Below are 24,281 nucleotides of genomic sequence, written 5' to 3' on the forward strand. Positions count from 1 at the left end.
CTGCAATGAACATATGGATGCTAATATCTTATTGAAATCATTATTTCCTTATCCTTTTGGATAAATACCCAGAAATAGAATTGCTGGATGATAGGTAGTTTTATTTTAAATGTTTTGAAGAATATTCATGTTGTTTTCCATAACAGCTGTGCCATTTTGCATTCCCACTAATAATGTGGAAGGGCTTCAATTTCTGCATATCTTCACTAACTCTGGCCTTTTATGTTCTGTTAATAGCCATCCTGACAGGTGTGAAGTGATATCTCATTATGGTTTAATTTGCATTTTCCTAATGGTTAATAATGTGAAGCATCTTTTCATATACCTGAGGGGCATTTGCATGCCTTTTTAGGGAAATTTCTATTAAATTTCTTAGCTCATTCTTATTATTTTAAAATTTATTTATTTCAATACTTTTTTAGGTACAGGTGGTTTTGGTTATATGGATAAGTTCTTTAGCGGTGATATCTAAATTTCTGGTACACCTATCACCCGAGCAGTGTGCACTATATCCAATATGTAGTCTTTTATCCCTGACCCCTTTCCCACCATTTCCCTCAAGTCCTCTAAGTCCATTGTATCATTTTAATGCCTTTTCATCCTCATAGCTTAGCTCCTATTTATAAGTGAGAACGTAAGACATTTGGTTTTCCATTCCTGAGTTACTTCACTTAGAGTGGCCCCCCAACTCCATCCAGGTTGCTGCAAACGCCATTATTTTGTTTTGTTTCATGGCTGAGTACTATTCCATGATGTATATATATACCACATTTTCTTTATGTACTCATTAATTGGGCAATAAGTTGGTTGGTTATTTTTGCAATTGCAAATTGTACTGCTATAAACACAAGTATGCGTGTGTCTTTTTCATAAATGACTTATTTTCCTTTGGATAGACACCCAGTAGTGGGATTGCTGAACTGAATGGTAGTTCTTTAAGGAATCTCCATACTGTTTTTTATAGTGGTTGTACTAGTTTACATTTTCACCGGCAGTGTAAGAGTGTCCCGTTTACCACATCCACACCGATATCTATTATTTTTTGACTTTTTAATATAGCCATTCTTTCAGGAGTAAGGTGATACCTCATTGTGGTTTTAATTTGCATGTCCCTGATAATTAGTGATATTGGATATTTTTTCATGTTTGTTTTTAGCCCATTTTTAAATCAAGTTATTAGGGGTTTTTTACTTTTATTTTTATTTTTTATTTACTTTTTAGTATTGAGTTATATTAGTTCCTTATATATTTTAGAGATTAACCCCTTGTTAGGGAAATCATTTATAAGTATTAACTCTCATTCAGTGGGCTGCCTTTTCACTCTGTTGATTGTTTTCTTTGCTGTGCAGAAGTTTTAGCTTTATATACTCCCATTTGTTTATTTTTTCTTTTTGTTGCCTGTGCTTTTAGTGTCATATTTATGTAATCATTGCCAAGACCAGTATCATGAAGATTTTACCCTACGTTTTCTTTCAGGAGTTCTATAGTTTCAAGACTTACATTTAAGTCTTTAAACAATTTTGAGTTGATTCTTGGGTATGGCATAAGGGTCTTATTTCATTATTCTGCAAGTGAAAAGCAGTTTTCCCAGCACTATTTGTTAAAGAAGCTGTCTATTCTCCATTGTATGTTTTTGGCACCCTTGTCAAAGACCAGTTAACTACATATACATGGGTTTATTTCTGGACTCTCTATTCTGTTTCATTCATCTATGTCTGTTTTTATGCCAGTACCATACTCTTAATTATTGTAGCTTTTTAATGTATTTTAAAATCAGGAAGTGTGATTCCTTCAGCTTTGTTCTTCTTTGTCAAGATTGATTTGACTATTTGTGGTCTTTTCTGATTCCATATAAATTTTAGAATTGATTTTTCTATTTCTGTAAAAAATGTCATTGGGATTTTAATAGGGATTTCATTGACTTTGTACATCACTTTGGGTAGTATTCACATTTTAACAATATTAAATCTTCTAATCCATGAACACAGAATATTTTTCCATTTGTTTGTGGCTTCTTTAATTTCTTTTATCAATGTTTTGTAGTTTTCAGTGTATGAGCTTTTCACCTCCTTGGTTACATTTACTTTTATATATTTTATTATTTTTGATGTGATTGTAAAAGGAATTATTTTCTTAATTTCTTTTTCAGATAGTTTATTGTTTACAATTTCTAAACCGACTTTTATGTTTTGAGTTTTATTCTGTAACTTTGCTGATTGGTTTACTAGTTCTAACAGTCTTTTATGGAGTGTTCAGAGTTCTCTGTATTTAAGATTATGTCACTTGCAAACAAAGAAAATTTTACTTCTTCCTTTCTTATTTAGATGCCTTTTACTAGGACTTCCAGTACTATCTTAAATAGAAATAGTGAGAGCGATTATCTTTGCCTTGTTCATAAACTTAAAGGAAAAGCTTTTAGTTTCACCATTAAATATAATGTTAGCTGTGGGCTTTTCATACATGTACTTTATCACGTTGAAGTAATATCCTTCTGTTCTTAGTTTGTTGATGGTTTTTATCATGAAAGAGTGCTGAATTCTGTCCATTTTTTTTCAGAATCTATTGAGATGATGATTTAGTTCTATCTTTTTTTGTGTCAATGTGTTGTATCACATTTATTGATCTGCATATGTTGAACCATCCTTGCATCACAGGGATAAATTCTGCTTGCTTGTGGTATATAATCATTTTAATGTGCTGCTGGATTCAATATGCTAGTATTTTGTTGAGGAGTTTTGCATCTATATTCAATAAGGATATTAAGGATATTAGGCCCTCTATATTCAGATAGATAGATAGATAGATAGATAGATAGATAGATAGATAGAGATATATTTTGTCTCTCTTGATAGATAGACATATCTATCTATCTATTGAGAGAATTATCACCTGCCTTTGGTATCAGGGTAATGCTGACTTTGCAAAGGTGTTTAGAAATGTTCCCTCCTCTTAAATTTTTTGAAAGTTTGAGAATAATTGGTATTAATTATTTAAATGTTTGATTTAATTCATCAGTGAAGCCATCTGGTCTTGGGATTTTCTTTGTTGAGAGGTTTATTTCTGATTCAGTCTCCACAGTAGTTATGGGTCTGTTTGGACTTTCTTCATGATTTGGTCTTTGTAAGTTGTCCGTTTCTAGGAATTTATCTATTTTCTCTAGATATTCTAGTTTATTGGCATATAATTAGTTGTAATCTTTTCTTGTGATCTCTTTTATTTCTTTGACAACAGTTCTAATGTTTCCTCTTTTATTTTTGAATTTATTATTTGAAAATAGAAGGTGAAGGTGAAGATGTTAAAGATACTTTATTTCATGCAGTATACATATATAAAAATATGATTCATTCAGGCTTTCAGTCATACAAAGTCAATCACCTTTCCAATATTCATTTACCGTTTCTTCAAAAAATAAAATGTAATACAGTCATAATGTATAATGTAGTCCATCTTGTTTTACAATGAGTAACCATCTTATTTTAGTGCCTCAACACCATGAACTGAAAGTTCTTTTATTTTCAATAGGGATTTTGCAAAAGTATAATAGTCATAGAAATTCTGTTTCTTCCTTTAACCTGAGTTACTATGTTGTATAGGAAAAAAATTGACAGAGTGCTTTTATGACAAGAGGGAGGTGAAGGCAGTAGTGGGAGCAGTGGCAGTGGTGGGTGGTCGTGGTGGTGGTGATTATGGGCTTCTACAGATATTTCTCTGGAAGGTACAACAGAAGACAAAGTACCATTCTTCATGCTTCAGCCTCACTTCTCTTTTCATTCTGCCAGCTACACAGACATCATGTTTCCAGAAAGCAGTCAGAGAATTATTGGAGTAATTGTCAATGGCAGCTCCATGTTCCCCTTAACTTCTCTTTAGGATCAGGGCTTAGTTTAGGATGTTCTTGATACTAAATTTTTTTCTGCTAGACACATTGTTTCATTGAATTAGATAAATCTCAATATGGAGGAATCTTTATATACGACCCCAGTCAAAACCCTCATTCCAAAATCAAAATAAGATTAGTCACATAATAAATTAGAAAGAGTGTCACTTGTATATCTTTGACTCTTTTTTCCAGTAAGTTGCACTCAGTGACAAGTGAGAATTTGAGAAAGCAATTGAGTATAGTTGTTCCAGAAAAAGTGGGCATTCACCTAGTCTGCCAATTTCATTGAATCAACCCTAGGGAATAATATATCAGTGAGTCTGAATATGAGTGAATATAGATTTTCCAGCTTTGGATATCTTGATTCTCACTGACTCATTTATGCAGAGCTTGCTAATGAAGCATGAAGCTTTGGAAAATGACTTTGCTGTCCATGAGACCCGAGTACAAAATGTGTGTGCACAAGGAGAAGACATCCTAAATAAGGTGAGCTAGTTCAGGAATTCCAGCTCAAACTTCCATTCTCCAAAAGGGACTGGCCCAAATGTAGAAATGCTAAGATCATATGCAGAGAGCAGTGCTAAGATCATATGCAGAACTTTAACAATCTCTTCTAAACTGCCTTTTGTTGTTGTGGTTAGCAAATAATTATCTACTCAATTGCTGTAATTCTTTTTTAAGTTCTTATACATACACATTTCAGTTTTCCTTAAATCCTTTGTTGACATCTTGTCCTGTACAGAACATGGTGTTTATAAAAGTCTTATCACTAGCTTTGGCCATAGAATATTATAAGAATTTGAAGAAATTGCTTTCTAAGCCTCTAAGAGGAAAACAACACTGAAAGCTCTTTTAAATTTGAGAATCATTTCTTTTTTTAAATGTAGTTTTTAATAAATCCTCATTGATCTAACTGCTATATAAAGACCATTAAACAGAGATGACTCCCTACCTCCTAGAAACTTACACAAACTAAGACGGTCACACTTGGTAATATATTTGAAATGGGAGAGATGAGTGCTTTCTATTGGTACTAATGGATTCACATTTCCAGCCCTGCACATTTATAAATATATTTGTCTCTCCCTTTCTCACAGGTGTTGCAGGAGGAAAGTCAGAACAAAGAGATTTCTTCCAAGATAGAGGCTCTGAATGAAAAGACCCCTTCTCTGGCCAAGGCAATAGCTGCTTGGAAGTTGCAATTGGAAGACGATTATGCCTTTCAGGAATTCAACTGGAAGGCTGATGTGGTAGAGGCTTGGATAGGTATGATGTGTCAGGTTCAGGGTCCCTTGGGTTTGAGAAATCCTAATAAATCCCATCCATGTGTAGAATGGTCTCTGGGACTTTTACTGTATGAAAGGAGGTGTTTCCATCACTACCCATTCCTATCCTTTCTGGACAGAATTACACTCACATTTGCACACACATACACACACATAAACACACACACACAAAGTGAGAAAGAGATAGATATGATGATGCAGTAATTATGTACCGTAACTCCAGAGAACACATTTTTGGGGAATTGGAGATTTTGTGTGTGACATTCAGAAAGGGAAAGCCATAGCAAAATGTTCTAAGAAACAATCTAAAATGTTTGTTAGATTTACTTACAATTCATATCTAATCTACAATTTCTCTTTTTTTTTCTATGAAGTACTCAAAAGCTCTCATGACCCTAGCTCTGTTTCGTTAAGTTTTATCCTGCCTAGGTAGAAAAACGATCCATTGGTCCCACTGCTCACATATTCCAATTAATCATCAACTTTGAGAGTCAAGAAGCTTTCTTGTTGTGTGTTGTAAATATTCCTTTTCTGCTTCCCAGGACTCAAACAAGACCAAATGTCTTTCTCTTCTTAATTATTTTGGCCTTTCAGCTGATAAGGAAACAAGCCTAAAGACCAATGGCAATGGTGCAGACCTTGGTGACTTCCTCACTCTCCTGGCGAAACAGGTGAGATTGATAGATGTTAGGTAAGCCCAAGACCTGATTCACACAGAAGCTCATCCTCCATGATTATTTATTTCTGAATTTTGGGATTTTATTGTCTGTAGCCTCTGTAAGATTTTCCCTTCTTAATATTAATAATTTCCTAATTATTATTTTTTCCCTCTCTCTCATGAATCTTGCTACTGGGTTTTCATCAATTTTTTTTTTAGACAACCAACATTCAGCTTTTTAATTTTTCTCTGGGTTTTTTTTTTGTGTATTCTATTCCATTAAAAGCTTTTTATATTATTATCTTTTTTTACTTTATTTGGAATTACTTTAAAGTTTTCTTTTAATTTCTTGAGATGTACAATTAGATTATCAAAATTTTAGCCTTTCATCTTTTCTAACATATCGATTTTAAATATATAATTTTTCCCAAACAAAGCTTTAGCTGCATTTTGCAAATTTTGTCATTTCTTTTATCATTCAGTTAATTTTTTTTGAAATTTCTTATTTGGTTTATTCTATTATCTTTTTATTATTTGGTAGTGTATTATTTAATTTCAAATATTTGGGACTTTTCTCATTATCTTTTTGACATTTATATCTAGTTTAATTCCACTGTATTTTAAAAATATATTCTATATTTTTCAGAAACTTGATTTATATCCAGCAACAGTCTATTTTATTGTATATTGTATGTACATTTGAAAAGAATGTGTATTTTGCAGTGGTTTATATTACCAACCAGATTTTCATTTTTAATCATGTTGTTTAAATACTTCATTATTTTTATAAATTTTGAGGATAGGCTAAAAGTTGTGTTGACATTTCAAATTGTGAAATCATCTTGACAGACTGATACTTTTAATTATAAAATGTTCCTCTTTATCTTGAATTACATTTCTTGATTTAAAGTGTACTTTTTCAGATACCAGTATACTGCACCAACATTTTTTTAGTGTCTGCAGAAATATCTATTTCCACTTTTTAGGGTTTTTTGAAACATTTTTATCTCCATAATTTGTATGTGCCTTTTGTAAATATTGTATAGTTGGGTATTACTTTACCTAATTTGATAATTTTATGGAAAAAGTGAGTCTGTTTATATTTAAAGTATTATAATTAACTCATGAACTTTGGTTTAAAGCTATAATAACACCCTCTGCCATCCAGCCCCTACTTTTTGTTCAGGGATTGAAATGATCCAGGACAAAATTTCAATTTCTTTGAAGACTCACCTTTTTCACTTTGCCTCTGTGGCCTTTCAGGCATTTCAATGGAAGCCCTTTAACCAGGGCTGCTCCTACCTGATGGGTTCTGAAGTCAGCACTGTGTCACTACTGAAAATTCTAGTTAGGATTTTACATTTTTAGCTACCATTTCTGCTTGGCTTCTAGACTTGTGCCCTATACAGTTTTGGCATCTAAAATGCTTTGAGGGGAAAATACAATATTGACTACTTTTCTGCAGTTTCCTTATTATAGCCCCTCAAATCCTGGCTGACGGTTACCCATTATGCCAAGTTATGTCTCTTTAGCTCCATGAGATTGTCTGTAAAATCAAAAACAAGTTAGTTACTTCCTAAATACAATGAGAGTACAGGCTTTGGGTAAATATACTAATTCCAAATGGGATAAATTGGCCAAAACAAAGGGCTACAGGCCTCATACAAGTCTGAAATCCAATAGGACAGTCATTAAACCTTAAAGTTCCAAAATGATCTCTTTTGACTCCATGTCCCACATCCAGGGCACACTGATGCAAGGGGTGGCCTTGGGCAGCTCCACCCCTGTGGCTTTGCAGGGTACAGCCTCCCTCCTAGGTGCTTTCATGGGCTGGCATTGATTGTCTGCAGCTTTTCCAGATCCATGTTGCAAGCTGTTGGTGGATCTACCATTCTGGAGTCTGGAGGACACTAGGCAGTACCCCAATGAGGACTCTGTCAGGGGCAGGTGTTCCAATCCCACATTTCCCTTCAGTGCTGCCCTAGCCGAGGTTCTCCATGAGGACTCTGCCCCTGCAGTAGACTTCTACCTCGACATGTAGGTGTTTCCATACATCCTCTGAAATCTACAAAGCTCCCAAACCTCAATTCTTGACTTCTGTGTACATGGAGGCTCAATGCCACATGGAAGCTGCCAAGTCTTGGGGCTTGCACCCTCTGAAGCCATGATCTGAGTTGCACCTTGGCCCCTTTTGGCTACAGCTAGAACAGCTGAATGCAGAGCACCAAGTCACTAGGCTACACAAATCAGGGAGCCCTGGGCCCAGCCTAGGAACCCCTACTTGTTACCTGGTTCCAAAGTCACTTCCACATTTTCAGGTATCTTTATAGTAGCACTCCAGTCTCTGCTGTACCAATGTACTGTATTAGTCTGTTCTCACACTGCTAATAAAGACATACCCAAGACTGGGTAATTTATAAAGAATAGAGGTTTAATTGACATATTTTAGCATGGCTGGGGAGGCCTAAGGAAACTTATAATCATGGCGGAAGGGGAAACAAACACATCCTTCTTCATAAGGCAGCAGAAAGAAGTGCTGCACAAAAGGGGGAAAAGCCCCTTATAAAGCCATCATATCTTGTGAGAACTCACTCACTATCACAAGAACAGCATGAGAGTAACTGCCCACATGATTCAGTTACCTCCCACTGGCTCCCTCCCACGACACATGGGGACTATGGGAACTACAATTCAACTTGAGATTTGGGTGGGGACACAGTCAAACCAAACCATATCAATTAATTTTATACCTAACATAAAATCTAATTGTAAAATATACGTAAACTGGAGCTTTCAGCCCCAAATGTTTGCTTACATCTCTAAGTTATATTTCCTTTTTCTTAATCATCATCTTAATTCTTGCCTAGCCTTATCTATGATTAAAATCTGGTGGAACCCAGATGTGAATGACCCTTGCACCATTTTCTTGTTCATGGCCTCTCTCCTGATCTTTCTCAGGACACTCTGGATGCCAGTCTGCAGAGTTTCCAGCAAGAGAGACTTCCCGAGATCACCGACCTGAAGGACAAACTGATTTCTGCTCAACACAACCAGTCTAAAGCCATTGAAGAGCGTTATGCCGCTCTGCTGAAGCGCTGGGAACAGTTGCTGGAAGCCTCGGCAGTCCACAGACAGAAATTGCTGGAGAAACAGCTGCCTCTACAGAAGGTTTAAAAAAATTATGAGGCATGATCAGTTCTCTGTTACCTGTGTATTAGCCATGAAATTCGGAAACAGATATTGGAAACTCAGTTTGGATAATACAAAAACCTTTTATTGCATTGAAAGATGTTGGGAAGACATTCTTACTGAGCAAAAAGTAGATTGAAAAGAAGCTTTAAAAAAATTTTTTAGATTGATTGATTAGTTGCATAACTAACTTGAGATGGAAGCCAGGCAAACATAGTGGAAGAGGTGGATGGAAAAAGAGGATGGGAGGTCTTTGTGTATGATAGAATTAAAACTGTCAGGCAAAAGTCAAGGTTGTCCCTGTACTTTTCCTAACCCAAATAAAAGGAGCACTGGACAAGTTGTCATAAAACATGTTCTCACCTTATATCAAGCTTTCCTAGGTTGAAGACCTTGTAAAAGTCACTTAATATCTCTAAACCTTGATATCCCCATTTAGAAAATTGAGTAGCATCACCATTCTATTCTGCCTTTCTGTTATCACTATTAAAAAAGATAATGAATCTAAAAGTGTAATAATTCCATATTATCACATTATTACATCCATATAAATATGTATGGATGTAATATGTATTATTAATATACATAATTATATGTACATTATATGTACATAAATATATGTACATTAATAATACATAATAAATATGTATGATTAATGTGGATTAATATAATAATGTAACATTATTACATTACTACATCCATATAAAATTCCATATAAATATGTAATCAAAATGTTCCTTCAAATGTTGGCTGCTAAGGCATTGGATGTTGGTCATAAAAATATCAATAATGGAAGGAGGCCAGGTGCAGTGGCTCACGCCTATAATCCCAGCACTTTGGGAGGGCAAGGCAGGTGGATCACTAGATCAGAAGATCAAGATCATCCTGGCTAACACGGTGAAACACCGTCTCTACTAAAAATACAAAAAATTAGCCGGGCGTGGTGGCGGGCACCTGTAGTCCCAGCTACTCAGGAGGCTGAGGCAGGAGAACGGCGTGATCCCGGGAGATGGAGCTTGCAGTGAGCCCAGATCGCGGCCACTGTACTCCAGCCTGAGCGACAGAGCAAGACTCCATCTCAAAAAATAAATAAAAGGAAATCAGAATGGTCAGTGGAATTACTGAGCACTCCTAGACCCTAAGAATCATTGTACTTGGTAACAAATTAAGTCAAGGAGTTAGGGAATTTAGGAAATAACACACGAGTAAAAGTCAAATCAGAGTCTTAGTTAATTTCCACACTTTTGAAAAACATAGGGCCTACATCAAATAAATCTTAGGTGAAAAATTAAATCAATTAAGTGGGCCACTTTACACATATATGTGCATTCTATATAGGAAGCTCCTTCATATTTTTAATCTTCTTTTTAAAATAATTTCAAACTGCAATGAGTTTTGTTTATTTTCTGATTACAAGATATTTATAAAATATTCACTCAATCTATAACATTATGAAAAAGATATTAAATACTTTATAGGTTTCTATGTCCTTTCTGTGTAGAGGTCATGTTAATTTTCTCTGTATTGATCTATTTTGGCATATAGATTGCTGAAATGAGTACAGGGTCAGATGTAACGGTTTAATACCTTTGAAATCCTCCCTCCATTTGGGCCAGTTTTCTTCTGTTTAATTCTTGTATTTGGGAATGAAAAATTCATTTTTATGTTTGTTCAAGACAAACTTCTTTAGAAGTACTATCTGCTGACCCAAAATCTGTGATGTATTTTAAGTATAAAAGTATATTTGATCACTTGCTGTTTGAAAAAATTCATGCTTTTTCTGTCATTCAGTAATACAGAAAATTCAGAGCTATTCAGAGCACTTGGATAATGCCAGACAGTAATACAATGATACATATATTTGTGCTAAGGATACAGGTTAGAGGGTAGAAAATAAGTTTAAGCAGTGGTTTGAAAAGCTTCAGGCATAAAATGAGGCCTGAACAAGGTTTAAAAGGAAGGTAGGAAAATGACATAGCCTTGTCAAAGAGAAGTCAGCTGGGTGTGGTCTACAGAAGCTTGTAGGATAATAAGATAAAGGAGATAACAGATTTTCTTGGTTTGTTTATTCAATCATTATTTCATCCATTCATTCAATGTCTTTTTTTTTTTTTTCATGTTTACTACTTGCCGGGTAGAACTGGAGGATAGACTTTAGAATAAGAAATCATATAATTGAAAACTACCTTTGCTACTTTTGGAATTTTAAAACTGAAATAATTTTAGAAATAATTCGACCTCCCTCATTTGTAAATGATGGAAGACTTAAACAATTTCACACAATGAGAAAATGCCAGAACCAGGGCTTGTACCGCTAACTCACATGTTCAACCATCAAAGTACACAGTCCCTATCGGTTTTAGTTCTACCCTTTTAGATTGGTGGCCCTGCAGATATTTAAAGACAGGCATTATTTTTATCCTCAATCTTCTCTTCTGCTGAGAGGCTTTATCAGGAAAGATGGTAGTGTCTTTTTTTCTTTCTGCAGGCTGAGGACCTGTTCGTGGAATTTGCACATAAGGCTTCAGCTTTGAACAACTGGTGTGAAAAGATGGAAGAAAACTTGTCAGAGCCTGTGCACTGTGTCTCCCTGAATGAAATTCGGCAGCTGCAGAAAGACCATGAGGACTTCTTGGCCTCCCTGGCTGGGGCTCAAGCAGACTTTAAATGTTTGCTGGAGCTAGACCAGCAGATTAAGGCCTTAGGTGTGCCTTCCAGCCCTTATACCTGGTTAACAGTGGAGGTGCTGGAAAGGACCTGGAAGCACCTATCTGACATCATTGAGGTAACCTGGAACATGGCAGAAACTTCCTTTCATTACAGTGAACATAACCACTTTATTATCCAAGTAAATAGACTTTTGACATAAAAGGAACACTATTAATAACTATACTGGGACAGAAGTCATGAAACATGACTGTCTAAGAAAAACTGGAAAATATGTTTATCATAGGTATACCCTATGCCCCATAATTTGGGCAGTTTCCTGTTTTTGAGTATTGAACAATGATTCTGAGAAGCAAACAGAAGCCCCAAGACATGGTTCTAATGATGAGCTATGAAAAGTTCATGAGGCTTTATATGTATTCATTGTCTACATATCCCCCTCATTCAAGACATTTTCTTTCTTATATACACCTCCAAAAGTGCCTTGCTACGTATGTATTTTTAACTTTTGTCTGTGTTAATAATGTTCATTATTAAAACTATGAAACATAAAAAAGTGTAATGGAAAACTAACCACAATGTCACCATTTTTAGATAGTAACTATTGTTTCTAAGGGTAGCAGGCCCTTTAAGGCTGCTTTTGTGTTCATTTAAATTAAATTTCCCCAAAAGAAATTATAAACAGGGGAGGTTTGCTTTTATTACTAGCTTACTTGTTACGGGACTTGGTCTTAGAGGACCCTGCAAATACTCTTGGGAAATACACAGGCTATCTTTACATTTTAGAGGTGAGAGAGGTTGACTGCATGAAATATGAGCACACAGGCACATACCTGTGGAAGATAGGTTAGACTCAAGAGAGGAAAGATATGCAGTTAAGCCTACAGACCAATTCTCTTATGGCAAAGAAAGGCCTTCAATGTCAGTCACGTTGTCTGTGATTTGGGGTTTTAGGAACGGGAGCAGGAGCTGCAAAAGGAAGAGGCAAGACAGGTCAAGAACTTTGAGATGTGTCAGGAGTTTGAACAGAATGCCAGTACCTTCCTTCAATGGATCCTGGAAACCAGGTGTGCTATGCTACATCCCAAACCATGACCCCTATGCCACCACCATTTGCCATAGGGATGAAATACATGTTTGAAGGGAAGAGGAGAGACTCTGACAGCATGTATTCTGCCCTAAAATCACCATATCTTGCCTATGCTTTATATTTGGAGTTGACTGTTTTCTGAATCAATTCTTGGAAAACCAAGAAATGACAATTTCATCCTCCTGCTTATTATGTACATTTCTGTATTCTCTCCTTGATACTCTCACCTTTCTTTCTGTTGCCTGTAATTTCAGTCCAAAATAATAACAATTTCTTATGTTCGCATGCCATATTGCACTTTACAGAGTACTTCCATATCCATTACCTCACTTAACTGTCGGAGCAACCTTGAAAAGCATACAGAGCAGCTCTTATTAGCTCTGTTTCCAAGTGTGGAAAGTTCAAGTAGATAAATTTACTTGCTCAAGGTCACATATATATTTACTGGCATAACCAGAAGCAGAATCTTCTATGAATACCTCATATGAAGCTATTCTGTTGTGTACCTACTAAAGTTCTAATGAGAATCAAGTGAGATAATTTATGTTAATTGTGCTTATTAATAGCAAACTGTTCTGTACCTGAAGATAACATATGTCACATCTTCTGGGGTAAATGACCTAGAAAAAGGAGACTTAGAAGATGTAATATATTAGAATACATGGTCAAAGTTGTATCCAGTAGGTGTGTCAAAACTGTGGTGTTTTGAGGGTTAATGTGGTGGTTTAGACAATTCATGATATATGCTTTTCTACATACTCACTGACAATGATAAATGAACAAAAAGAAATCCTATACCATGTCTAAACCATCTGACAGAAGGCAGAGAAGACACAGAACACCCTTCTCTTCCTCTTTTCTTGGTGACTTCATCACATCCTGGCAATGTGTGTCCAACACCAAGCATATTCCTTGACATTGGTGCTCCTTGTCCTGAAGCAAGGAGCTTTATGGGAGACTCTGATCTTCTCAGAGTGGGAGAGGCCTTGGGAACCAGTGGGTGGACAGATTCATGTTTTGTGGCAACAAAAGATTTAAAATGTTTCATAAATCTGAGGAAATGAGATCTTTAAAGTAATCCATTTTAACATATCATCTCCCTTTTCTCTCATGTGATTCCTGTTCCCGACCTCCATGTCCAGGGCTTACTTTCTGGATGGGTCAGTATTTTATGTTATCATCATGTTTGTTTTATTATATTATTCTGGAAGAATTTGTTAAGAAAGAGTTAGTGCTGAGACATCTTCATTCCATTGTAATCTGGTAGTATGTAAATAAAAACGTGGAGTGAGAAGGAAAAGCTCATTATATTTCATTCTGCCCTTATACTTCACTAGATGGAATCTTGCCTACATTGCTTAAGTGTGTATTTAAGAAGAATAATTAAGAGGGGTATGTGAAAGCCTTCTCCTAGTCAGAGAAGAACTAGGGAAAGTCTTCCCTTCTCATCAGTCTGGCAAGGTTGTGAAAATTTGGCTCTGTGAAATTTTGCTTCATGGAAGCCACATAACCTTGGAGAAGTTGAAACAGAGGAGCTTCAAGTTGGTATGCATGTATGAAATATTGACCTGTGATGTGATGCATAATGATTTCCTTTGGTTCTTAACTAGATCATTGCTCAAAGAAACAGGAACTCTGGAATCTCAGCTGGAAGCAAATAAAGTAAGTATTGTCTTTTCATTAACTGAAGATATTGCCAAAATTATAAGGAGTGTAAAAATAATCACTTAAGGGAAGCCCAGGTGATACTTTTAGGTATGTATCACCTGAAGTCCATTTTAACCATAGGCCATCACATCATGAATATAAACCTCAGTCTACTTAAATCTCTGAATTTCAATTTCTGCATCTACACAATAGAATTAGTACCCATTGTAGAGTCACTGTTTGCCCTGAAGAAAGAATTTCATGGGAGACTCTGATCTGCCCAGAGTGGGAGAGGCTTTGGGAACAGTGGGTGGGTGGTTTCACGTTTTGTGGCTACAAAGGATTTAGAACATGATGATGAAGTAATGGAGCAAATGTAAAAGTGCCTAACACTGGCAAATTTCTGTTATTATATGACGTAGTAAGATGATACAATTGAATCTAATCATCTCATGACAACTGAGCGAAGTAATGGGTTAGAACAGTGTTTCTCAACATTTTTTTTTACTATTATTCTTGCAGGAGAAAAAAATTAAGTGATTACATTTAATTTTTTTCTAACAAAAAAATGAAATACTAGAGAATACGATGTCAGGTAGTTTTGACTGTCATCTCACTTGAGTTAAAGTGGCTTTTATTAAAAAACAAGGAATAATGGATGCTGGTGAAGATGTAGAGAAAGTGGAAATAGTACAGCCACTATGGAAACCAGTATGGAAATTCCTCAAAAAATTAAAAAGATAAAGACCATATGATTCAGCAATCCCATTACTGGGTATATATCTAAAATAAGGGAAATTAATATATCAAAGAAATATCTGCCCTCTCATGTTTATGACAGGCGATAACAGGGAGACTTCACAGTAGCCAAAATATGGAATCAACCTAACTGCTCATCAATGGATTAACTGATAAAGAAATCATGGTATACACAATGGAATATTATTTGTCCATTAAAAAATGAAATTCTGACATTTTCAGTAACATGGATGGAAATGAATGTCATTATATTAAGTGAAATAAGCCAAGCACAGTAAGACAAATATTGCATGTTCTCACTCGTAGGTGGGAGCAAAATAAAATGGATCTCATGAAGATAGAGAGTATATTGGAGATTACTAGAAGATAGGAATGGTAGGGGGAGATAGAGGAATGAAGAGAGGTTGATTATTGGGTATAAATATACAGTTTGATAGAAGAAATAAGACTAGTAATTGATAGACCAGTAGGGTGACCATAGTTTACAATAATATCTTGTATATTTTAAAATAGCTAGAAGAAAATACTTTGAATGTTTCTAGCATAAAGAAAAGACAAATATTTAAGGTAATAGACATCCAACATATACTGATTTGATCTTTACAAATTATATGAATGTATTAAATTGTCTTGTATACCCTGAAGTATGTACATCTATTATATATAAATGAAACTTAAAAAAAAGATGTCAGGCAAATTTGACCTTTGAAGGGCTACAAGCTTTGTCATATCCCACATTTTTTTCACTGCACTCCACAATCATCAGAATAAATTCACACTTACCCTTATGAGCAATATTCCCTCACTGAGAAAGCATGGGCAAGATGCAGAAATTTGGCATAAAACATGTCTGCGTGGCAGGAGCAGCCCATGAACATCATCCAAAGTTGATGAAAGCGGCCCAGGAGTGAACACTGTGGAGCTTAAGTGAGCCTGAGAGATCAGCCACAATCAGTGTTGCAGATAAGTCCCAGTGCAGATCACTGTGAGCCAATGATGATGCATGGACTCTGGAAATTTTATTTTTCTTTATTGGCTCTCTTGATAGATGACAGATGATAGACAGACAGACAGACAGATAGATAGATGATAGAAAGATGATAGATAGAATATATAGATATAGATGTATGTGTGTGTGTGTATAACTACTAACTCTTAGATTTATATATTACAGAATACCAGAATGACAAGTTTTATTCACCTAAACTTTCCATTATTTTATAAATGAGGACTGTAGAAGTGAAGTGGTTTTCCCAAGTAGTTCATCTTTTCACAGAGAACAAGAAGATCCCTGAAAATAAAATCAGCCTGTTATCTCCTCTTCCACCTCTAGGTTTTGAGCTGGTAACCTGGGCAACTAATTGTCTCTCTTCTCTGTCATTTTTCCAGAGAAAACAGAAGGAGATCCAGGCGATGAAGCGTCAACTAACCAAGATTGTGGACCTGGGGGACAACTTGGAAGACGCTCTGATCCTTGATATCAAATACAGCACCATTGGATTGGCTCAGCAGTGGGACCAGCTCTACCAGCTTGGGTTGCGGATGCAACACAACCTGGAGCAACAGATCCAGGCCAAGTATTGAGGGCATGTGGCCAGAGCAGGGAGGGGTGCAGGTGGTGTTAGGTGTTAGGACCTTAACTAAGGGCGAGAGTTTGGTGCACCAGATAAAAGAGTTGCTTCAGAGAACCAATATTCTGGGTCTTTACTGCCCCATGGAATGACTATTTCTCTTTATACTGAAATCCATCATGAAATAAAAGACAGTGCTCTCCATCCACCTGAGCCTACTCATCACCCACTTGGACAACAACTGACTTTTATACCCAATTTCTCAGAGTTCTTTCACCATCTTATGTGATCTCTTAGGAAACCATTCCCTTTCATAGAATTTTATCTAAAATATAATGTCTAGAATAAAAGAAACATTTAAAGTGTGGCCAAATAGAGCAGAAGGGCAGAAACTCATTTTCTAGATAAATTGACTATATCAAAGCAGCTCTAGGTCTCAATAGCATTTTGGCAACATTTTTATCTAGATTAGGATTGGCAAACTTTTTCTGTAAATGGTCTGATAATAAATAATTTAACCTTGTAAGGCACATATATTTTCTGCTGTAACTCCTTGATTCTGCTGTTGTAGTGAAAAAAGCAGCTATGATAAGTGAATGACCATGGCCATGTTCCAATAAAGCTTTATATATGGACATTGAAATTTAAATTTTATGTAATTTTCATGTTTCGAAAAATTTTCTTTTGATTATCTTCAACCATATGAAAATGTAAAATCTACTCTTGGCTCATGGACTGTACAAAAGCAGGTGGCAGCCTAGATTTGGCCCATGGACTATAGTTTGCCAACTCTTGAACTAGATGACTCAAATAGCAAATTGTCCATTAAAATTCCTCTCTCTTCCATGTGACTTGTGTTCTGCTAACCTGTGTTTTATATACAGGGTAAATTCATGTTTTTTTTTTCTTTCAGGGACACCAAAGGTGTGAGTGAAGAGACCCTAAAGGAGTTTAGCACAATCTATAAGTGAGTATAATTTCATAGTTAACTGCTTCTTTGTTTTTCAGATTATTCAGAATGAGTCTACAAATAATGTTTCTCTCACTCTATGAGGCTTGGTGGAATCTTAAATGAAGATCTAGATATGCTCATTAGCTCCAGTCATGGCTTTCTGTGAGATTTTCAGACTTCAAAAAATACATTTCTTCATTCTCAATGTTTTATGCTTTTCTCTCTATCCATTAGGTTAAAAAAAATGTACATGACACAGACAGGCTTTCTATTCAGTCCTCTGATAGTTTTATGACAGGTCAATAAAGCTTCAGCTGACACAATAAGACATATTCCTTTCTGTTCTCACTTGGTTTTTCTATTGAGCTTGATAAATTTTTTTTCTTTTTTTATTCTTTAGACACTTTGATGAGAATTTGACAGGGCGCCTGACTCACAAAGAGTTCCGGTCCTGCCTGAGAGGACTCAATTACTACTTGCCCATGGTGGAGGAGGATGAACATGAGCCCAAGTTTGAGAAGTTCCTGGATGCTGTGGATCCAGGGAGGTAGGAACAAGACTAAGTAAGGGTCAGACCGCTGCAGGGATGGGGGTTTGGAGGGAGAAGCACAGAGAGTAAAATGATCCATAAAACATGAAATTAACTCATCTGAAAATAGGAAGAAATAGGTAACCATAAATGAATTAGGCAGCTCTTGGTGCCCTTTCAAGATTAGCTCAGCAGTGAATGGTGCTAATTTTAACTCGAGGACTAGCTTTACAATTTCTCCAATTCATGATTTATGTTCAATCTATGAATTTCAGCTACTTTTGAGGATGAGACTAGAGAGAAGAATCCCTTCATGTATGTGAGATTTTAAGGAGACATAGGTGATTCAGAGACCAACACATGGGGTTGGGGTAGTTATGAGCTTATGGGAGTGTGTTAGAATCATCAAGAGATCAAGTAACTGTTAGGGAATAATTCTTGCTAATACTAAAAACCAAAGAAGACCAGAAATTATTTGAGGACTGGTGCTGATGGGAAATTTCAAAATTCACTGAGAATCAGGCTGAATGACCCATGTTGAAACGGAGTCTGGAACTTAGTAATATTTAGTAATATTTGGCTTAGTAATGTTTGGCTGTAAGAGGGTGATGAAGGGGAGCCAAAATGGAGAGCATAACCCATCTCATCCCAGAAAGCTTAGTTGGAAGAGGCACTTGGAGAATCTGGCTTTCCTCTGTTTCTGAGACACCGAGTAGGATTAAAAAGGGGACTTCCTTCTCTGCCTTGAGAAGGCTCAACTCCTGATCCATTTCTCCCACAGGAAGGGCTATGTCTCACTGGAGGACTATACTGCTTTCCTGATTGACAAGGAGTCAGAAAACATCAAGTCCAGTGATGAAATAGAGAATGCCTTCCAAGCCCTGGCGGAGGGCAAGTCATATATTACCAAAGAAGACATGAAGCAGGTCCGATTCTGGTTGCTTCCCCTACTACACTGTCATCCTAATTTGAATTTTGGTCATCTCAGGCCCGGTAGCCTACTTTGAAAAAACCCACCCACTTTTTTTTTTTCAGACCTCCCTTTTCACAAGATGTCATTTGCTTTGGTAACCACTTCATTTTGTCTTGACCCAACTCAAAAACGTACTGTGAGAGTCAATTCAAAATCTGCAACTCAGTTTTTAAGGCTATTTCTTTTTTTTTCTCATTAATTCAAAGAGCATTTATTGAATGCTTACTATGTTCCAGGCATGAGGAGTGCAAACTTTAGTAAGACACAGTCCCTAAATTCAGGTGTAGTGGGGAAGACAGAACTTTACAAGTTAAAAACACTGTAACAGAAGCAAACACATCTGTCATGGGAACAAAGATGTGGGGAATTTTATTACAACCAGAAGTAATCTCTCTTCTCTCTGATTCCAAGAGCTTTCTTCATTCCTCTCCTTAAAATACTTGCATCAGGGAAGGTATCATCTATGATTAACACAGGGTGAGTGTTGAAGGACGTGCAGGAACTCATCAAGTCATCAAAGGAAAGCCTAAGTGTTTCAGGCAAAGGCAAGTGTGTGTGCGAAGGAACTTGAGAAAACAGATTTTCCTAATACCTAAAGCATAAAGTAAGAAGATAGTAACAGGAAGTGAAAGGGAAAACAATTAAGCAGAAACCAGATTACAAAGGGTCACATACATGATGGTATCATTTTGCACAAACTCATCCAATAAAACTGTACACATTAAAGGTGCAATTCTTTATCAATCATACCTCGACAAAGCTGTTACAAAAAGAAAATGATGTGGTCTTCCAGACACTATCTGGAGCCACCCACCCACACGCTAACTTATTGGAGTCTTTAGGGATCCACTTGGTAATCAAACAGCACAGTGAATAGAGGAACTCTTTGGCATAAGAGGATCATAGGTTCAAGTCCCAGCTCTGCCACTTTCTGGCAGTATAACCACTGGTGAGTTATTCTACCTTCTTGAGTATTTTACCTTACTCATAAAACATGCTAGTCCCCACATCTCAAAGCAGCCAGGAAGATGAAATAGATCAAGTGGTCAACTAATGTTGTTAGGCATATAATGCCTTCTATTTAATAAAACAACTTTAGGGAATGAGATTTACAGAATAATCAAAGTGAGTAAGCTCTCTTTTTCAAGAAAGAGCTGAGATTAAAAGTTAAGTTACTCATTAAAAATTATAAATTTATGAGAAAAAAATTGTGTGTAATAGAAATAGGGCTCGTGTCTTCCAGAGACTCTCCATCTCCTGCATTTAGGGCGTAATATGGGAAGCCCCAAGGAACCAGCTATTTTGAATCCCTATAACTGTATTTTTCTCTTTTTATACTTTTCAGGCCCTTACCCCAGAGCAAGTGTCATTCTGTGCCACACATATGCAGCAATATATGGACCCACGGGGTCGAAGCCATCTCTCTGGCTATGACTACGTTGGCTTCACCAATTCCTGCTTTGGCAACTAATAAGCAGCTCCTCGTGGATCGTAGAAAATCTTAGTGTCGTGGGAAATTTACTGAGGGGTAAAGAGTACAGGCAAATGTGGAAGATAAAGATGGCCTCGTGTGTGTGTGTGTGTGTGCTTGTGTTTGTGTGCATATTACATTTATTGTAGGATCTTAAAAAATCTCAAGGGTGCGAGATAGAAAGGTTAATAGAGTTGGAGGAGTGGAAGCTATTTTGTATGCAACTAGTCACTGCTGAGGGGTGTCAAAGTTTCTATTTTTATTTGTTCTGTTTTGCATGTCTTTATCATTTTGCTTTATTTCGATTATGGAATAAAGTAATTCTTTTTAAAAATATTTTTTGGGGCAAAGTTAAGTAAAATGTTGAGCTTCTATATTTCTGGGAACTGTACTCATATAAGAGTGGGCAGCTAATTTTACTGTAAAGAAGGGCCATGGTATAGTAGATAAATAAAATCCAAGGCAATTTTCAAATAATTTTTTTAAACTTTGGAATGTGTTTAAATTTAAATTTGAAAATAAAGATATTTGATTTTCTGGGGAACATGAATATTTTAGTTTGTACAATGAAACAACACACAGATCAGCATAACACCTGTTTTCTTCTTGTTTTTTTTTTCCATACTTCAAAATTATTGTAGATGTTATTTCTCTCAGAATGACAAAATTCCAGCATAGCAGGGCTTTCTCTTGTCCTCCAAGCTCCCGTATTTTCTCTTAAGTTTTAATGTAATAAAAATAATACTTCAATATCCTGTTAAAGTAACAGTTAATAGAATTATTTATAAAATTAAGAATTAATTTTTAAAAAAGAAGAGGTGATGCTATCTTCAAAAATTTTCAGGCCAGGTTTATTCTGAACAGGTTTACATGCCGACATTCTGATTTGATTTATAAAAGGTAATGGTGTCATTTGCTGGTGAGAATTCTTAGTTATCTTAATTGCTGTGTATAAAACTGCTAGTATTCTGCACAAATAGTCCCCACTTACCAATCCATTCATGTTGCCACTTGATTACCATCTTAAGTCTCAGTCCCTTCCTCTGCATAGAAACGAATCTGTGCAGGACAAATCCTGTCATAGGAGCCTTTTTTAAACAAGTTGGTTAAAGCTAAAAAGTTATCATTGATACTAACAACATACAGGTATTTTAGTGATTCTTTTCTTAAATAGTCAAATACTATGGAATATAACAAGCAGAAAGTATTTTCAAAATTAATGTTCACAAATGTCTAAATTGTCTGATTATAAGTTACCAAAAATAGTACAGTTAGAAAAGATATAGGCCATCGAAAATTAGCATTGTTTAATATCACACTTACCACATATGGATAGTCTAAAACTATTTGTGCTGAAAATAATCACAAGCAAAGGTGGATGTGATTCCATTCCCCCAATGCTAACCCTGCCAAAAATTTTCAAGGCCTAAATCAAATTATTAGTCATTTAGTGGGTCAAATGTGTGTACCTGGAAGAAGAGTTTGCCCTTTTTAAGCACGTAGTCACATACTTAATCAAGAGAGGAAATTTGAATCACCAAACGAGATTTTGAAGACTATTAAGTTGTCCCTATCCCAAATCAATTGTTTCAAGGTAGAAACAAATAGAGATAGATTCCAGAAACACCTATTTGGAAAAATCCCTCCAAGTGATTTTATACCCTTCCATACTTAAGACTACTACATGTGGAAGTTAGACCTTTAAGTATTACTTAGCAATACTTGAAACATCCTTACTAACCATTGGTCACTGTGCATTTAGTCAATGTTATGCTGGGCAGACTGAATGAACTGGTGAAATGAATTTGCTCACATGGCCTCAGTGCAATGAGGGATTACTTCTTCCAATATTGAGAACTTCAGAGTAGATGGCCTTTCTCCCCTGATGAGGCCCTTTTGGCTATCTGACTAACTCATCTACTTGTCTTCATCCTGTTCTCTTCTCTGAGCTCTAGCTTCCTTCCTCTCAAATTCAGTTTTCATCAAATTCCAATTAGAGGATGTATTTCTTTCCTTAAAGCATGAAAAAATATGGATTTCTGTCTGAAAAATATCTTCTCGGCCTAAGGTCTTTCCTTGTCTCTCAAGCCATGCCCCACTTCTATCTCACTGCCAAATCCTATGAATTCTACCTTCTCAAAATCTCATGTTTGTGATTTCCTTCAGTCTCTGAATGTCACTATCCATATTCAAGCCTCTTTGCCTTTTTTTAAGCTGATATCCATGGGTTTCTTGCTGATCTCCTTGCCTCTGGTTTCTCTCTACTGAAATCTATCATCCCCTTTGCTGCTGGATTAATCTTCCTGAATCCCTTCCCAGATGCCTCTCTCTGTTCAACGTTTTACTGTGCCTTATCTCCTATAGACAAAAGGACCATGTCTGAAGCAAGGTATTCAAATTATTTCAACAAGTAAGTCGTGACTCAAACTAACTTCTTGGCATCATTTGTGAGTTGTTTCCAGCCCCTCTGAATAACTCACACACACTAAAATAGGCCTATATTGTCTTACCATCAAGCCTTTGGCTATTACATTCTCTCTTCTGAGAATGTACTTTCTCCCCAGTCAGTGCATTCAAAGCTCACCCATCCTTTAGGAACAAGTTCAGATACTATTTAAGACATGAAGTCTTCTCTGATCCTCCACCTAGAGTAAACTCTACCTAAACTAAAAGCCAATATCTTTTTCCTTCACACATTTTAAGAGTAGCAACTGGAATTTATTGGACGATCGCTATGATCCAAGGGTTGTGCTAAATTCTTTGTATGCATGATCCTGTTTAGTCACCAAGCATTCTAAAGATAAGAACTCGGAAGCTGAAAAAATGTTAAATAACTTACCTTGAGTCACACAGCTAGTAAGTTGAAGAGTTTGGATTCAAACTCTTGCCTGATGGTCTTGTGAGTTCATTACACTTTCTCTAATAATGTCTGCCGCTATATATAACCACATTATATGTGGAAAGTGGAATAGGCAGAATAGATAGTTCTGCAGTAGATTCAAAAGAACAGTATCCAATTTGGTAAGCTACCCAAATGAGAAGGGTCTTTGACACTCAAGATTCTGAAGCTACCAGAGAACATTAACAGTTATAAAAAAAAGAGGAAGTAAATATATTTTCTGAAATAGAATCCACCCAGCTTGGAAAATCAATCAAAACAAAAAGGGCAAAGTAACAGAGTCAGAGATAGTGAGGACAACTATATAAAAAGATGATTCCATGTTTTTGCTACTGTCAATAGCACAATGAGGAACGTATAAGCACATGTGCCCCACTGTATATGAAATAATAGTTGAAATTAAAAAAAAATAAAAACATAAAAAGATGAAAGACACCCAGTGGGAGTAAAAATGACCCACCTGTTCATTTAACAAAGCTTTAAACTAACCTGTCAAGCTGATATTCCCCAGGTTTCAAATCTTGGAAGAACATTACAGGTCAAATAGTCTAATTATGTAATGATTTTAGAAATCTCTACAGTATCCCTGATGGGCTCCTGCCAGCCCTGCCTTGAACTTGAACACTCCAAACTTCCCTCATTTTGTTCAGCTCAATTAAAAAATTCTTGATTATCTTAATTAAATTTTTAATTCTTAATGGGTTTCAGTA

General features: G+C 36.1%; 1 protein-coding gene across 2 annotated transcripts in view; it reads left to right on the forward strand.

Moving 5' to 3' along the window:
* The window catches only part of SPTA1 (spectrin alpha, erythrocytic 1), a 75,473-nt gene extending 54,257 nt beyond the window's left edge, over positions 1–21,216 (forward strand). The window contains exons 41-53 of one of the 2 annotated variants that reach the window (XM_009435126.5): positions 4,268–4,366; positions 4,978–5,146; positions 5,761–5,837; positions 8,783–8,992; positions 11,502–11,798; positions 12,635–12,747; positions 13,913–13,930; positions 14,381–14,432; positions 16,566–16,753; positions 17,661–17,714; positions 18,100–18,246; positions 19,010–19,154; positions 20,547–21,216. In XM_009435126.5, the coding sequence (XP_009433401.4) occupies positions 4,268–4,366; positions 4,978–5,146; positions 5,761–5,837; positions 8,783–8,992; positions 11,502–11,798; positions 12,635–12,747; positions 13,913–13,930; positions 14,381–14,432; positions 16,566–16,753; positions 17,661–17,714; positions 18,100–18,246; positions 19,010–19,154; positions 20,547–20,672 (1,695 nt within the window). In that variant the 3' untranslated portion in view covers positions 20,673–21,216. The remainder of the gene's footprint in view (positions 1–4,267; positions 4,367–4,977; positions 5,147–5,760; positions 5,838–8,782; positions 8,993–11,501; positions 11,799–12,634; positions 12,748–13,912; positions 13,931–14,380; positions 14,433–16,565; positions 16,754–17,660; positions 17,715–18,099; positions 18,247–19,009; positions 19,155–20,546) is intronic. The other variant, XM_016929916.4, reaches the window with a different exon arrangement.
* Positions 21,217–24,281: the final 3,065 nt, after the last annotated feature.

Source organism: Pan troglodytes, chromosome 1, assembly GCF_028858775.2.
Source record: "Pan troglodytes isolate AG18354 chromosome 1, NHGRI_mPanTro3-v2.0_pri, whole genome shotgun sequence".
Classification (NCBI taxonomy): domain Eukaryota; kingdom Metazoa; phylum Chordata; class Mammalia; order Primates; family Hominidae; genus Pan; species Pan troglodytes.